General features: G+C 34.2%; 2 protein-coding genes across 3 annotated transcripts; both read left to right on the top strand.

The window, feature by feature from the left end:
• Positions 1-4,631: 4,631 nt before the first annotated feature.
• LOC144549598 (receptor-like protein 41) lies at positions 4,632-8,521 on the top strand. Its single transcript, XM_078298378.1, has 2 exons — positions 4,632-7,929; positions 8,019-8,521. Exon 1 carries the CDS (start codon positions 4,682-4,684, stop codon positions 7,484-7,486), a length of 2,805 nt encoding a protein of 934 aa, XP_078154504.1. The 5' UTR covers positions 4,632-4,681; the 3' UTR covers positions 7,487-7,929; positions 8,019-8,521.
• A 1,014-nt stretch (positions 8,522-9,535) lies between these two features.
• Positions 9,536-14,381, top strand: LOC144549601 (uncharacterized). Of its 2 annotated transcripts, XM_078298381.1 has the most exons (5): positions 9,536-10,736; positions 11,339-11,758; positions 12,195-12,254; positions 13,095-13,243; positions 13,863-14,381. In XM_078298381.1, the coding sequence occupies exons 2-5, from the start codon at positions 11,548-11,550 to the stop codon at positions 13,899-13,901; spliced, it is 459 nt and encodes a 152-aa protein (XP_078154507.1). In that variant the 5' UTR covers positions 9,536-10,736; positions 11,339-11,547; the 3' UTR covers positions 13,902-14,381. The 2 variants fall into 2 exon arrangements, 1 of the variants encoding a protein (XP_078154507.1); XR_013509722.1 differs by lacking the exon at positions 12,195-12,254 and having other exon boundaries at positions 9,580-10,736; positions 13,109-13,243.
• The last annotated feature ends 1,387 nt before the right edge of the window (positions 14,382-15,768 follow it).

The following is a 15,768-nucleotide window of genomic DNA, read 5'->3' on the forward strand; positions in this document are numbered from 1 at the left end:
TGAAAGCACATATTAATGTATAGATCACATCTAACGGTTCGGATTGACTATTCGGACTTTGAAAACGGAAAAAAAGCATAGGGTGCATTTAGGTGCACAAAAATTTGAGTGCATTTGAACCCTCCTCATTTAATATATATATATATATATAATAATAATATGGCTCCTACAAAATGGAAATAAAAATTGAGTGGTCGATCACTTCTCTTTCCTAATAATATATCATTCTAATTGCCTGTTCACGGAACTAACATGTCACATTTAAAAAGACAATTAATACGGCTCATTAATTAAGTCTTTGCTCAAGTCTCTTCACATTAATTTGCAATCACTTCACATCAGTTTCCATATCTTTTATTCTCTAACAGGATCATTACTACATTCTTTTTCATTTCTCTTTCACAATAAATTGTATACCCTTCAATTATTCTTCAATGCACACTTATTTTTGGTATATTATTTTTTCATATGAGTATGTTTATTTTCCTTTTTCCTATGCTTCTTTTAAGAGAAAATATGCAAATAATTTTAAATTTAAAAGTGAATCTTCATGCTTTTTTTTTCTTTTTCTTTTTTCTGGAAAACATGGCAGTACGTATAGCTGCCATGTCCTTTATTGAAGCTTAGAGATTACATTTACAGTATTGCAATAAAACAAGTCTCAACTACAATTCAGAAGTAACTTAACTAAATTGTCAGTAGTATCGATGTTAGCCATAATCTTCATGCTTTTGTTGATTGCAATTCAGGTTGCACGTGGATTTATACTTAACTTTTTCAAAACAAGTAAAAGAGATAAAAACAAAGAATAAGAAAAACAAAATAAGAACTGACATGAACATAATATATAGCTCTCTGTTTTATCCATGGTAACAGTTTCAATTTTCACTGTTAAGCTGGAACTAACGTCCCATAATCCTTTGTGAACCCTGAACAAAGTTGCTTTAATTAATTGAAAACATTCCTTCACAGTTTAATATTGTTTTACTCAAATTTAGTCCAAGAGATTAATCACTATATATATATATATACGTACAACCAATAGTTAATAGTCATGTGCTGATTCGATCTAAAAAGTTTTAACACACGTCTTTAATCAATAATCGATTATTCAACAATTTTCAGCAAATTATGTTTCTAAAAAGTTGTGATTATATACATAAAAAAAAATGCCTTCTCAATATTGGTTGTGATACATCATGTTTATCCCTACCTGATTTGGCCTTCTAATCCATACCAGATATCATCCAATTAAGTCGTCTCCTGTTTACATGCAAATCTCTATAATTTTTTGCATTATGCACGACAACTCTTTGGTTCTGTCCACATGTAATTTTTATACGCATTTAGAAAAAGTAACTAGTCATGACCGGTGGGATTTGAAGTGGATAGAAAGAGATAAAATTTTGAAAGTTGCAAGTTATGTGTGGTATCTACGCTGATGACAAAATATTTGCTCCTCACAGCAACTCTAAATATTAAATTCAGAATGGGAAAAAAAAAAATTGGAATTGAAATTTCTAACATCCATTTCTGGCATTAATGTTTTCCTTATTGAGATCATTTCTAGCTGGTCAAGCACGTTTCCTCTGTTCAAACCAAGGCCCTTTTTGTACTGTACATAGACAATGATTAAAAAAAAAAATGGGAATTGAAATTTCTAACATCTATTTCTGGCATTAATTTTCTCCTTATTGATATAATTTATAGCTGGTCAAGCACGTTCCCTCTGTTCAAACCAAGCCCCTTTTTCCACAGTACATTGACATTGATTAATAAAAAAAAAATTGGAATTGCAATTTCTAACAACCATTTCTGACATTAATTTTTTTTCTTATTGAGATAATTTATAGCTGGCCAAGCACGTTCCCTCTGTTCAAACCGAGCCCTTTTTCCATGGTACATTGACATTGATTAATTGCCTTATTCTTTCATGGTCTTATCTCTTTCGTTTTTTCTGGTATTTGTTCTTTTATTTTTCTGTTTTTGTTTATTTCTATGCATGGTCATGGTCTATATATTGATACTTCTTCCCCTATTTTTCAATCAAGTATATACTCCGTGTCCCTAAAAGTTTCTATTATTACTAAAAAGTTATAAATAATAAATCAATCATGAATCATGTTTTTGGTAACAATACACAATACTATTTACAAAAGGCAACTTCATTTAAGTCATTTGAAATTACAAAAGGCCACTTACACACAAATATTATGTATATGCGCTTTCATAATAATCATATTATTTATTTTAATAAAGCTCATAATACCTATTCAGTTAGAGTTTTACAAAATTAATAAACCAAATCTATAAATTGAGATTTCTTTACCAGTAGGAGAATTCCATTTTTATTACCCATAGAAACATTTTTTCTTTACCTCTTGCTATCAAGAATATATACACTCTATGAAACAACATCTATTTTTTTATTAATACAACTAGCGAAGGGTCTAAAATTTCTATTATTACTAAAAAGTTAAAAATAATAAATAAATTATGAAATTATATGTAGCCAGGGTTCTAAATAGCTAGCTATAGCGGCGCTATAGCTTTTCCGGACCATAAACGCTAAGCTATGAGATAAAATTGTGCTAACTCAGCTACGACCGCTATAGCTATAATAGTTGACCGCTATTACTGCTATATGAGACCCGCTATAGCTACCGCTATGCTACATGGTTTTTTTTTTTGCAATTTATATGGACTTCTGTACTTTTATTCTTATTTCTAATGCTACATGGTCTTCTACGATAAGTATACTAAACCAAACTATATGTTTCTATTTTTATTTGTGATTTATTCTATCATTCTATATCGAGAAATATTCAAATACTAATTCTTCATTTAGTTACTCTTTTTATAGTATTCATTTGTAAAATTATTATCGTTCATTTCAATTGAAAGTTGATTTTGATTATTATTATAATTATAAAATGTTTAAATATGTATATTGACTTCATTTACCTTATAAAATTAATTGCTCTTTGTCTATTATAATATGTAATACCATGAAGTATAAACTATTAAATAATGTTACTTTTTAGATTGTTTTCCTTCTTATTTGCGTAATTGATAAAAAGTATAAACTTAGATTAGTTGTCATTTAGTTATTACATCAATTCTCTAATATTGATTATATTGATAATTAGTAGAAATATAGAATATAAAGTTTGAAAAGGGAAAATCGCTATGTGTGATAGCTTCCGCTATAGCTACGCTATTCGCAATAGCTTTTTTTTTTTTTGTCTCCCCGCTATGCCGCTATAATCGCTATTTAGAACCTTGTATGTAGCATATATATTATAGAAGGTAAAATCGGCCGAGACCGAGCCGATTTTTGACCGAGTTACGCGGTGGATGAATTTTGTGGCAAAAATCGGCCAAATTGGTGGAATTGGACCGGAATTTACCGAGTTTGTGTCCAAAATAGGGCCGATATTGACGATGAGAGGTGTGATGCGTGGATGACAAGAGGAAAATGGAGTAGACGGAAAGAGAGCGGATTTGATGGGTGAAATAATTGATCTTGACTTGGTCAAATCTATGATTGGAGAAATAAAAAGGCAAGCACTGTGCTTAATTGGGCCCCTTTCGCTATTAATGCACTGTGGAAAGCCACCAATTAAAATTATTTGACTGGCGGGCCCGCAAATTAATCAGTAGTGGTTATTATAATTTTATAATAATTTGATTTTTAAGAAATTTTATTAATATAAATTTTACTGGTTTTAATATATGTAATTTATTGTTTTTACTCTGTTTGAGAATTAATTAGGCTATATGTTAAGTTTTAAATATTTCTATTAATGAATTATTTGAGTATAATCCTTTGACTTTAACATAATATTTGGATAAACTATGTTTTTAAAACTTCTTTCCTATATTAGAGTACAAAACAAACTTCTGTAAAAAAAAAAAAAAAACGAGTTTCCAATCCGATTCACCCGATTTCGATTCTACGATCAAGTAACCGATTCTGATTCTGATTTTTCTTTATATGATATATATCATATACTTGGAAAATGCTAATATATATGCTACGCGTAGTATAGAGGGTCTCCGTTCAACGGCTCAATATTTGAGTTTTCAAAATCCTAACGATCGATCCGAACCGTTCAAGTACATGATCTCCATATGAATATGTACTTGCAAACCAAAATTTACATTTTTTTATATTTTTTTTACTTTTTTTTTAGAAAGGCAGACAAACAATCTAAGACTCTTTTAAGTTCATATCACAAATTAGTCACAATAAAGCTAACGTATGTCATTAGTGATTATGACAGAGCATTGTTTATTAATCTGAGAAAGTTATGTTAGCTTAGAGAGCCTAATCTATCGTGGCCTAATTGTTTTGTGCAGCCAAGTACCCAACAAAAGTTATTTTAATTTAATTTTTAATTACACAATCAGCCTAATTGATTAACGTTGTTTCATTAATTTTGCTCTTTGTAAAAGAAGACATAGTGGTCCGTGTTGCCTTTGCCCCCACTTAAGGGTTAATATTCCTCTGTTTTTTCTAAGTCCAGTCTTACCTCTGTTCAATTAATTTAACATTTCTTAGTTTTTTTTTTCTTTTTAAATCTATATGCATGGTCAGATGGTCTTATAAATATGTATACTCAACATTTTTAAATCAAGTACCGGTCAAAATTGTCTTGCTTACACTTTCTCTCCTGCAATGGTACCTTTTGCACTTCTTTCCCTATTTCTTCTTTTCTCCTTCTCCACCAAAAATAGCACTCTAACACAAGCCCAATGCCTTCCTGACCAACGTGATGCCTTGATTCAACTCAAGCAAGGTTTCAACACCACTAAACTCCATTCATGGAATGCAAGTACCGACTGTTGCATATGGGATGGCATCGAATGTGATAAGCAAATCGGTATGGTGACTGCAATCAACCTTGAATCCCGTTATATCTCAGGTGAAATCAACCCGGCTTTGTTCAATCTCAGCTCTCTTCAGTACCTCAACCTTGCTGGGAACAATTTCTACAATCTTACCATTCCACAAATTGGTTTTGAGAGGCTTGCTAATTTAACCCATCTCGATTTATCCTATTCTGGCTTTATCGGTCAAGTTCCGATAGGCATTTCTTCCCTCACAAACCTTATCTCACTTGACTTATCAAGTAATTACTTAAATCTTCATGGCACAGGCCTAAAAACCTTACTCAGCAACCTCACCAAGCTGCAACTTCTTTCCTTGGATTGGGTAGACATTTCAATCAATGGATCTGAGTGGGGTAAAGCTGTTTTTCAAGTAGGCCCAACTCTTCAGGAGCTATCCATGATATATTGTGGATTAAGTGGAAATTTCCCAGATGGAATTTTCCACCTTACAAATCTAACAGAACTTGATTTATCAGACAACATAATGTTGTCGGGTCAACTGCCAGATTCAATCGGAAATTTGCAAAATTTATCGATATTGGATCTTGAAAACTGTAGCTTATACGGAGTAATTCCGCCTTCAATAACAAACATTACAAGACTCATAGATTTGATCTTGGGATTTAACAGATTGACAGGTACGATACCCATGTCTTTCTTTACTCACCCATCTTTGCAATTCCTTGATTTAGCCAATAACCAATTGTCAGGATATCTACCTGAGTTCTCAAATGGTTCATTAACTTTGGCAAATATATACTTTGACGGTAACAATCTTCAAGGACTGGTGCCAATTTCCTTATTCAAATTACCCCAGCTCAATGGTTTAGGTCTTTCATCAAATAACTTTGTTGGTACATTGAATTTAGACGTCATTCTAAATTCAATCAAGGACAATAAGAACCTTGAATCTCTGATATTGTCGAACAACAAGTTCTCAATTATAGAAGGCAAAAACCATAACGAGTCATTTTATGCTTCTTTTCCCCAAATGCAATGCATACAACTGGCATCGCTCCATTTAACAAAGTTCCCTTCTTTTCTGCGATACCAAACAAATATTGAGAACCTAGACCTCTCAAATAATAAAATAGGTGGTGTTATACCGAATTGGTTATGTAGTAAAACAAGTATTTTTGTCCTCAATTTATCTCATAATTTCTTTACTAAAATAGAGGATGATGCACATTTAACCTTTTCCGATAGTTTAGAAAATTTTGATTTTAGTTCCAACAGGATTTCAGGACCTGTACCTCTCCTTCCACCAGGAATTACGTTCGCGGATTTCTCATCCAACTACTTTTCATGGCCTGCATATTTCCGTTCCATCCCCATTTATCTCTCTCTCTCTAAAAATAGCCTAACTGGAGAGATCCCTCTTTCCATTTGTAATGTGACATTACCAAAAGTTCTTGATCCTGGTTTACCAAGAGGACTTGATCTTTCATTTAACAATTTAACTGGTACAATACCACCTTGCCTTCTAGAAGATGCTGAATTCCGTCAGGTGCTTAACCTTCAGAGTAACAATTTAAGTGGGCCATTGCCACGGAATATTAATCAAGGATGCAAGTTGAGAACAATAAATTTGAGCGGAAATAGAATACATGGAAGCTTGCCCCAGTCACTATTGAACTGTGACACTCTTGTGGTCTTAGATCTCGGAAATAATCAAATTGTTGATAGATTTCCCTTTTGGCTCGGAACTCTAAGAAACTTGAGAGCACTTGTCTTAAGATCAAATCAATTTTATGGCCCAATTTCGAATATGGAAGTCAAAACAAAAACAAATAATTCATTTTTCCCCACACTAAAGGTTTTAGATGTTTCTTCTAATCATTTCAGTGGCATTATCAGCAAAACTTTTTTTGAAAACTTGATGGCTATGGTGAGTAATTCAGATTCTGATATATTTACTGGGTATTTAGGTTATTATTATCATAATTCAATTACTGTCCTATGGAAAGGACAAGAAATGGAGATAAATAAATCTCTTACCATATTCAGTTCCCTTGATCTATCAGAAAATGGATTTTCGGGCGAAATTCCCGGAGAGATCGGGCAACTCAAGTCACTTGATGTACTTAACCTATCACATAATGCTCTGATTGGCCCAATTCCATCGGAACTTGGTAATTTAAACCAACTTCAATCACTGGATCTCTCTTGCAACCAACTTTCCGGACACATTCCACAGGAGCTCACCTCTCTCACTTTTCTTTCTGCACTAAATCTCTCGTATAACAATATGGTTGGGGAAATACCACAGGGCCATCAATTTTCAACCTTTCCGAATGATTCTTACTTGGGTAATCCCGGATTGTGTGGTAGTCCTTTATCAATACAGTGTGCAACAACCCCTTATATTGATGGGTTTAATAAAGATTTGCCTTCAAAGTCTTCCACCGATATAATTGAGCTTTCTATTTCTATTGGACTAGGGTTAGGTGTGGGGTTTGCCTCCGTAATTTGCGCTTTGGTATCATGGGACAATGGGAGAGAGCAGTTTAATTTTATTGTGGATAGGTTTTATTTTCAGCATATTCCATGGATAGTTCTCCATCTCCGCTTTGCTATAGGCAGGGAATAACAATTATGGTCTGGTCCATTTTTTATTTTATTTTATTTTTAATGTAAGGTTCTCATACCAACACATGATTATGTACTTTCAGTTTCCATTTCTTTGAACTATCTTGTATTTTGTGATTTGAAATATTTGAGGGTCGTTATTGTTAAAGTGAACAAAGTTGTCAGCACTAGTTTGTAGTTAGTTACTAATATGTTTTAAGTGCTTTTACTGAAATTCTTAAAATATTGGGAAGAGGTATCCATTGTGACCATTATCGCAAATTGCCTCCATCTGCCATTCAAGACAAAATTCACAGCAAGAATGCTTCGAAGGTACAAGAATAATATACATGTAGACTCAAGTCAAGAGGAGGGACGTGTGACAAGAGCATTTGAGGAGATGTTCAACTTATACTACTCGATACTAACTATCAATTAACCTTCTTCGACCCGTAACCGCGCTAGGTATGAATATAAATATACATATGTTTTTAATATGTTAGGTTTGTAATATTTACATTATTTGTCCACTTAAATTATTTTATTTTTAACAGCAACATTAGCAACAGCGGTACTAGATTGTTAAAAGATTTGTAGGAGGATGATTTGCAATTGTCCGTGAGTAATGGAAACAAATTAGTATGCTATCAAAATGCGATAATGGAACCGGAAAACATTGATGTATTGGATTAATACTGGAAGAATAAAGCAAGTGTCTTTCCAGTACTGATGATGATGGCCCGTGACATATTTGTTGTGCCCGTGTCAACCGTCTCCTCCGAATCATGTTTTAGTTTGGCGAACAGGATCCTCACCGATAAACACAATAAGTTTGATGCAAAGGTTTTCAAGAGACTTGTGTGCTTGAAAGATTGGTTTGATACTGAAAATCGCATGCAACATGAAACCAATGAAGCAACATCATCTGGTGTTGAAACTCAAGAAAGCGGTACCGATACAGAGGTGGATGAGGATTCAGACGGTGCATGCGATCCTCAAGAGAGCGACCTATGCTATATGAACAACAACTACTAGATAGGTAGTGTCTGCTATTTTTTAAACATTTCAATTACTTTTTTAAATTATTCATTTTTAAGAAAATTACTAACAAAAAAAAGTTAGAACTCCGCTTATGTTATTATTTACATAACCGGTCTCAAGTCCGAAATAAAGGAGGAGGGTAACTTTAAAATATGTTAAATTTATTTTTAATGTATTAGATTTATTTTTCAATATGTTATATTTATGTTTAATATATTATGTTTAATTTTATTTGTTATTAGTTAGATATGTTATAATGTTTTTTCAATAATGATTTTAATTTATTAGCTCTTTAAAAAAAATGGTGCTGTCTTTAAAAAATAATTGCTGCTGTCTTAAAAAAAAGAAAGATCCGGACCCGATTCCCACCCGACCCCAACCAATCCGTGCTAAATTTGGACCAAGAATCTACCACGGGTTTGGTCCAACTCTCCCAAATGAAACCCACCAGATCCGACCCGGCCGAAGACGTAGATCCGCTGGACCCGTGGCCTGGGCAGGTTCGGACCGAGGGAACCTGACCCAACCCAACCTGTTTTCACAACACTAGTCAGCACTAGTTAGTAGTTAGTAATATGTTTTAAGTGCTTTTTACGGTGGTTCAGTTATTTTAAAATCTGGAAGTGAAGTTATCTTGAATCCAGATACTAAAAAATACAGTTGTTTTAAGCTGTCTGACAACAACTATATATATACAGTTTGGTGTCTCTGTGTTCTTTTTAAGAAGTATGTACAAAGAAATTATTTGGATAAAATAAAATAAGCATAACAAATTAAAGCCCCTTAGTGATCAAACATAGACATCAATTAAACTACATGTGGGGCTTTAATTTCTTTTTCGTTTTCTTTTTCTTTTTTGTTGGCTTGTCGGGTTTAGAATAATGCTTAATTTCAGAGGGGAACCGAATCGTCTGCCCCCAGAATCACTGCAGAGTGGGTCCCCATTTAACCTTAAACCCAAAACCATTTTAACCCTAAACCCTTTAACAGTAACCGGGCCCACTCCGAAGTGACTCTGGGGGCAGGAATTTCCTGCACCCCAGGGGGCAGGAGATCTGATTCCTTTCAGAGGTGCGGTACTGGTGGATCTCGTTGGTTGGGCGAGAGAGATTAATTAACACCTCTGCTGGTTCCTACCTCTTCGTTCTTCCTTTATTGTGGTAACTGTAGAAATTTGCTGAAGTACATAGGCAGCTTCTGATACAAGCATTAAATAGAGAAAAAAAAATCAGAAATACGCTAGAAAAAAAAAAATATGGTACTGCAAAATTATAGATACTGGTAGTTTCATGGGTTTTTCTTATGTTGAATACAGATTACAAAAGGCGGTGTTAGTGGCTGCTGCTGAATCATTTTATTGAGAAGATCAAAAATAAATATTTCCAATGAGTTAGCATATTAATTTTATATATAAAGATGAAAACAGTTTTATAAAAAAAATAATATAGTTTCAAATTAATTCACAATAAAGCATGGATACATTTCAAAAATATAAGAACAACTACTGACTCATGTTATGGATATATTTTTGAAATTTGAAATAACACAAAGTACCATGCGGATGTGATCATTGGATGCTCATGAAAACTAAATTATCAATATACTAATTTTGGATGGGTGTTACTGTTCATTCTACAGTAACACCCTGCTTTTGCATCGTCGGATGGGAGATGGGCGGTCCCCTATGCGTTACACTTACGTTTCCTGACGTCATCCCACACGATACCGCTTCAACTCACAAATTCGTTCGTCGTTATGCCACCCGTCATTTCCCTCCGCCTCCACAGTTGCCACGTGCTCAGCCTGTGCTACGTGCTGCTCACCGCTGTCTCCTCGAGTTTCCCTGTTGTTCTTGTCATGGGCTTCCTTCCTTGGAGACACCGACTCCCATTTCCTCTTCTCCTCCTGCTCCGGACCTCTTCCCCATTTACCTTCTTCGGAGTTTGAAGACGAGGAAGCTCTACCGTAGAAAATTTAATGTTGTTCTCCCATTTATTCAAATTGGTCCTCTTCTCCGCTACCTGTTCTTCCACGTTCCTCGTCGCGGCTGCCTTCCGCTTAAGAGAATCCTTTCTTGCCTTTCTGTCCACATTTTTTTTTTCTCAAAATGGGCTCAACTGTCACACACTCCTAATTATTAAGAGCAGATCTCTCTCCTGCTGCCAGTGAAGGTCGACCATTGCATCTCTTCACAGTACTACTACTGTATTGCCGACAAACTCCTCCTACAGGTGGGTCCTGCTCTCTATTTATTCCTCTTTTCTTTTAGGCGATAAAAGCAAAATTACCACCCAATTAATGTGGTAATTTCCTGGTCTGTACTATTATAGAAAAGAGATTATGGATTTCTTCAGTATTCGTTTAATCTACTCGCATTCAGTTAAAATGTTCAGTTGTCCAAATCTTTGTTCTTTGTGTGTATCCAGCTTTAACATTTATAAAAAAAATTGTTTATTAGGGCCAGGTTTTTGCAATTACCTTATTGAAGCTCAATAATTAAATATTTTGATAGGATTAGTTGCTTGGATTAGATAATTTTAATAGTCATGAGTCACTCAATTTTTTTTGTAATAAAAATTACTTATTGCAGTTTATGCTATAAATCACTCATTGTTCTTTCAAACATAGGCTTAATGATACAAAATTGGTCCACAAATTTGAGGTCATAATACTATATTCAATGAAACTTTGAGCAAACAATAAACCTGACATTTCTTAGATACGGAAATGTATGGGAAACATATTCGTAGTAATTGGTATAATCCTCAAATTAATAACAAATTATGCAGAGAAAGTGTACTAAAAAAATATATTAAATTTATAACTTATTTAGGTGATGCTAAGGCATGAGTTTGTGGAGCAATGGAGGAATTCCCTAAAGAAGTACCTGCGCCGACTTGCAGCTCATCCTATCGTTCGCTGCATTGCGTTGCACACCTTCTTGCGGGACCCTGCAGCAGCTTCATCTCATTCCCAAACAGACAATGAGACAGATTCAGATGAGGGGTTGTCGGTGCAAAGTCATCTTCAAGGTAGTGAGAGATGGTTTGGTGGGTAGTGTGCCAGCAAAAGGCGGTACAGACTTTCTTGGCATGTAAAGTAATATTAAACAGACAGTGGCTAACGGGTGGGGAGGAGGTGGATCAGTGGCAGGGTGCAGGATGCTGGAGGAGGAGAAGGACTCAAGGAGTGCTTGGTGAAAGAGGCCAAGGTTTTCGACTTGGCGCAACAGCTGACCATTATTTATCAGCAGGTTTGGATCAATGATCATCTATGAAATTATTGAACTTATTTTTTGGCTAGTAGTATTGTATGTACGTAATGAAGTACTGTCCAGCTGGATCTAGATGTTCTGATGTTTGCTCTGACATGTACTGATATACTGATTGGGCATGTATTGTCTCTAATAAAAACCAGTTAAATTGATTGAACATTGTTGCCAGTATGAAAAATTACAACCTGCAACTTGAAAAGCACAATATTGTGGATCATATAAGACAATAAACTCATCATATTATGGAATATCATGCACACTCAAGATACAATCTAAATTTTTCCGTTAATATAGTATCCGTGAATTTAAATATATCAACCTTTATTTACATTTATATTATTGCATATACAATATTTTTAATTCATTGCAAATCTAATCTAAATGCCCAATTTTTTTTTCTCAACATCATTTTTAGCATGGCCAATAAAAAGTAGGAGCTCCTTCGTTGTTGTCAGCCTCTACTCTCACTGTCTTGGTCAGATTTCTAAAATCTATCGTTGCATATATTTTTTCTGTTTTCATATAAATTGACCTCTACTTCTTTGCTTCATTTTTTCCATGGCTCCGAAAATTGGCCGATTCAATTCGGAATTGACCGAATCGGACCGGAATCAGTCCTTGTCGATCTGAATTTTTTCCAAATGGGCTAAATTAAGCAATTAAACTACAAAACGACATTCAAAGGAAAACAAATATTGGTAAGTGTAAAAGGGAAAAAAATGGGAACAACCAGTCTACTGTTAACAATGTATCAGTGCTAATATCTGTATATATATTAGAATTTATTATTCAAAAGCCAATGGAAATCAAAATGAAGGTGGATTATTTGTCCTGATTTAGCCACAAGATTCTCAGATAATAGCAAGAGTGCAAATCGAAGCTGACAACACATTTGCAGCATATTTAGTCCCATTTTGCTTCTTCTTTTGTTTAGTAAATGAAGTATTTGAGGATTTATATCTCCAATTTGGCCCCTGATGTTTCTATTGATGAGTTACAAGAACTTTTCTGCGGTATTGGTCTGCTAAAGAATCACACTTGATTTTTTTTTTCTAAACCATCTTCTATCTTTATCTTCCAATTGAGTGTCTCAACACTGTTTCTTTATGCCTAAGATTGCAGTCTCTACTATTTTATTTTTATCAAGGATCAGAAGGAAGGAAAACAAAGCAAAAACATTTCAGTTTTATGCCTCGCTTAAATGAAAATGCCCAATAAATGCATGAAATAGACGCAAGCAGTTGTGATTATGTGTAATTGACTTACACGTTAGCATCCAAATCATGAAATAATTAATTCTTTCCTTTTTACTTAGGTTGGAATGTTCAGGTGGGGAGCATCAAGCAGAAGCGAGGAGGGTATAAGGATCAGTGGCTATATAATAAAAAAATTTACACTTACGAAAATGGAAAAAATAAAGGTGATGCTCGTCTTGCTTATGAAGATTCATCTGCTTCTCATTATGTCAATGGTTTTTACAACAGTATGCTCTCTCAGTCTCTCTCTCTCTATCAGATTTACGCTATGTTATACTATTTTTTTAATAAGATGAGACCTTCCATAGTTTATGCATTTTTAATGTTCTTTTATTGGCTGAGAAATAAGCTCCAAAACCTCAATCCTCTTATTTCCATGGGTATAATCCATTTTTACTTTTCTAACTAATGGAATTATAAGTAATGGTCGGTTCATATTATACTAAAATTTTGGATCATCATTCATCCAACAAAGCATCATATGGTTTCCACAAACTATTGTTTATAATATTGCCAGTGTTGTATCTTCACTAAATTTTAGGTAAATAAAATAACCAAGGGGTTCAATCCAACATCTGTTAACCAAATCTATTTCACTGGCTCATATGCTTTAAAGGATTGCGAATTCGTGTTGTTGCTCGCATGATAGTCTTGACATATTTTTATTGAAATTCTTAATTGTTGACTTTTGAGAAATTCATAGTGTCTGTGCCCTATCAAAATGTCTTTTATGTAGCCACCTCTCAACCAGGAAAGATATTGCAAAAATATTAATGAGTTTCCTCAACTTTCTTGGGTAAATTCAACTAACTTATGTACCTTTGTAGGAAGCTATAGCAATTGGAAGAACTGCTATTATGAGCTAGATGGAAACAATGATGTAATATAAGATCCTAATATAACTTTTACAGAAGCAAATATGCCTTTCCCTCTGTTATTTTCTTATCATCTTTTGGTCAAGTAAATTCGATTATTTCAAAAGAAAAAAGTACAAAGCAAGGCTACATTGAAGCTTGACTACCACAGCATTTGAATTAAATTCCCTTTTGTCTTCTATATTTTTTAGAAAGAGATGAATACAGCTGTGAAGCAGAGAGAATCAAGTGTACCAATTGAAGATAAGCTGTTTGGAGAAACTGTATATCTGAACTCTTCATTCTGCTTATATCAAATTAATTATTGTTATGTGCCAGTGGGCTCCCTACATGCATTTGCCATGTTACAAATCTGACAGTATGTCCAATTAATTCAAATTATTTTTTCATCTTCTGTTTACTTATTGCAGTACATATTTCATTCAGAATCAGAATTTAAAAGAAATACAACTGGTACAAGTTAATTGAGATGTAACTTATAATTGCGATGTTACTATTGAAAATTTAAAAGAAAGCTTCCAATCAAATAGGACTACCTCTGCATAGATAGAAACAACAATCCACAGAGAGAGAATTTCAGAATTGCTGCTTGATATTGAGAAAAAGTTGGAACTGCTAAGCAAATGTAAACTGTTTTATGGATATTAATTGATTATTGAATTAGTGCGCATAAAGGTTTAAGATACTTCTTCAACTTCAATGTTGCGCTATTTATGCATTGTATTTGTAAATTACCACCAAAATTTGTTGGACAAATTTAGTTTACTATTTCTTTACCGACTTATTTCTCAAGTTGTATATATCTAAGGTTTTTCTTGATCCTGTTAGTTACTATTCCAATTCCCATCCAAGGTAAATATTTGCTACTATAAACACAACAAAATTATACAACAAATTGTACCCACCTTTACACTAAGATGCATCAAAAAACAGTTGCGGCAACGCCGCAACAAAGCATCTAGTTAATTTTCAATTCATGGCTGGGCATGGGTTATTAACAACTGCTCTATTAAGAACACTATGTTTTGGGTTTTGTACATGGTTCTGAAACTCGGAATCGGAATCGGAATCGGCCGGAATCGGAAGAATCGAATCGGTAAATCAGGTTTTTTTGGCAGAAGCTTGTTTTGTAGTCTAAAAGTAGAAAAAAAATTGATAAAAATCATTTGCATGCTTTTTAACACCGTGAAGAACAATGGCAACGGGTCAGAGCTGTCCAGTAGGTGAGAATCGGAGAAATTTAGAACCAAATTCACCAAGAATCAAGTAGGTGAGAATCGGTCCAAGTAGAAGAGAATCGGCTCAACTCGGACTAAAACTCGGTTGACTTGGCCTGACTCGGACCAAAAATCGGATAACTCGGCCGAGTCAAGCACTGTTCATCCGAGTTTTACTGAAAAACTCGCATAGGCGCGAGACTCGAGTAAAACTCGACCCGGTCCTGTCCGATTCCGAGTTGACTCGGAATCGGCCGATTTTCGGAACCATGGTTTTGTAAGAAACCCACTTCCCAATCCAAAAAATATCTCTCTTCTTCTATAAAATTTCAACCAAAACGTCCTTCTGAAAGATAAAACATTCTAATAAGCACAAATCAAATGTGTATATTAGAAAAAGGACGGATTGCAGAGTAGCGTAAATAAAAACACTTTATTCTCTTTCATGATGAATCATAATGGAATAAAGTGCTTCTCACATCTATCACATAACAAAAGTAATTGAAGCAATAAGTCAGTCTTCCACCAAAAAAAGTGTTTCTCGGAAAATTTAATACAGCATTTACTGACAGTGTGGCACTGATGCTTCCTTCCACACTTTGTTTTTACCAAAATACCAAATAGAAACTATTTGTTTTGTA

The sequence above is a fragment of the Carex rostrata genome, chromosome 35 (assembly GCF_964058835.1).
Source record: "Carex rostrata chromosome 35, lpCarRost1.2, whole genome shotgun sequence".
Classification (NCBI taxonomy): Eukaryota; Viridiplantae; Streptophyta; class Magnoliopsida; order Poales; family Cyperaceae; genus Carex; species Carex rostrata.

What these genes read in the sequence shown, in the direction of transcription:
- LOC144549598 (XM_078298378.1), top strand. Translation starts at nt 4,682, where the DNA reads ATGGTACCTTTTGCACTTCTTTCCCTATTTCTTCTTTTCTCCTTCTCC.
- LOC144549601 (XM_078298381.1), top strand. Translation starts at nt 11,548, where the DNA reads ATGGTTTGGTGGGTAGTGTGCCAGCAAAAGGCGGTACAGACTTTCTTG. An exon ending in CCTCTACTCTCACTGTCTTG is followed by an intron (nt 12,255 to 13,094) that starts GTCAGATTTCTA and finishes CTTTTTACTTAG; the next exon opens with GTTGGAATGTTCAGGTGGGG. An exon ending in ATTCATCTGCTTCTCATTAT is followed by an intron (nt 13,244 to 13,862) that starts GTCAATGGTTTT and finishes GTACCTTTGTAG; the next exon opens with GAAGCTATAGCAATTGGAAG.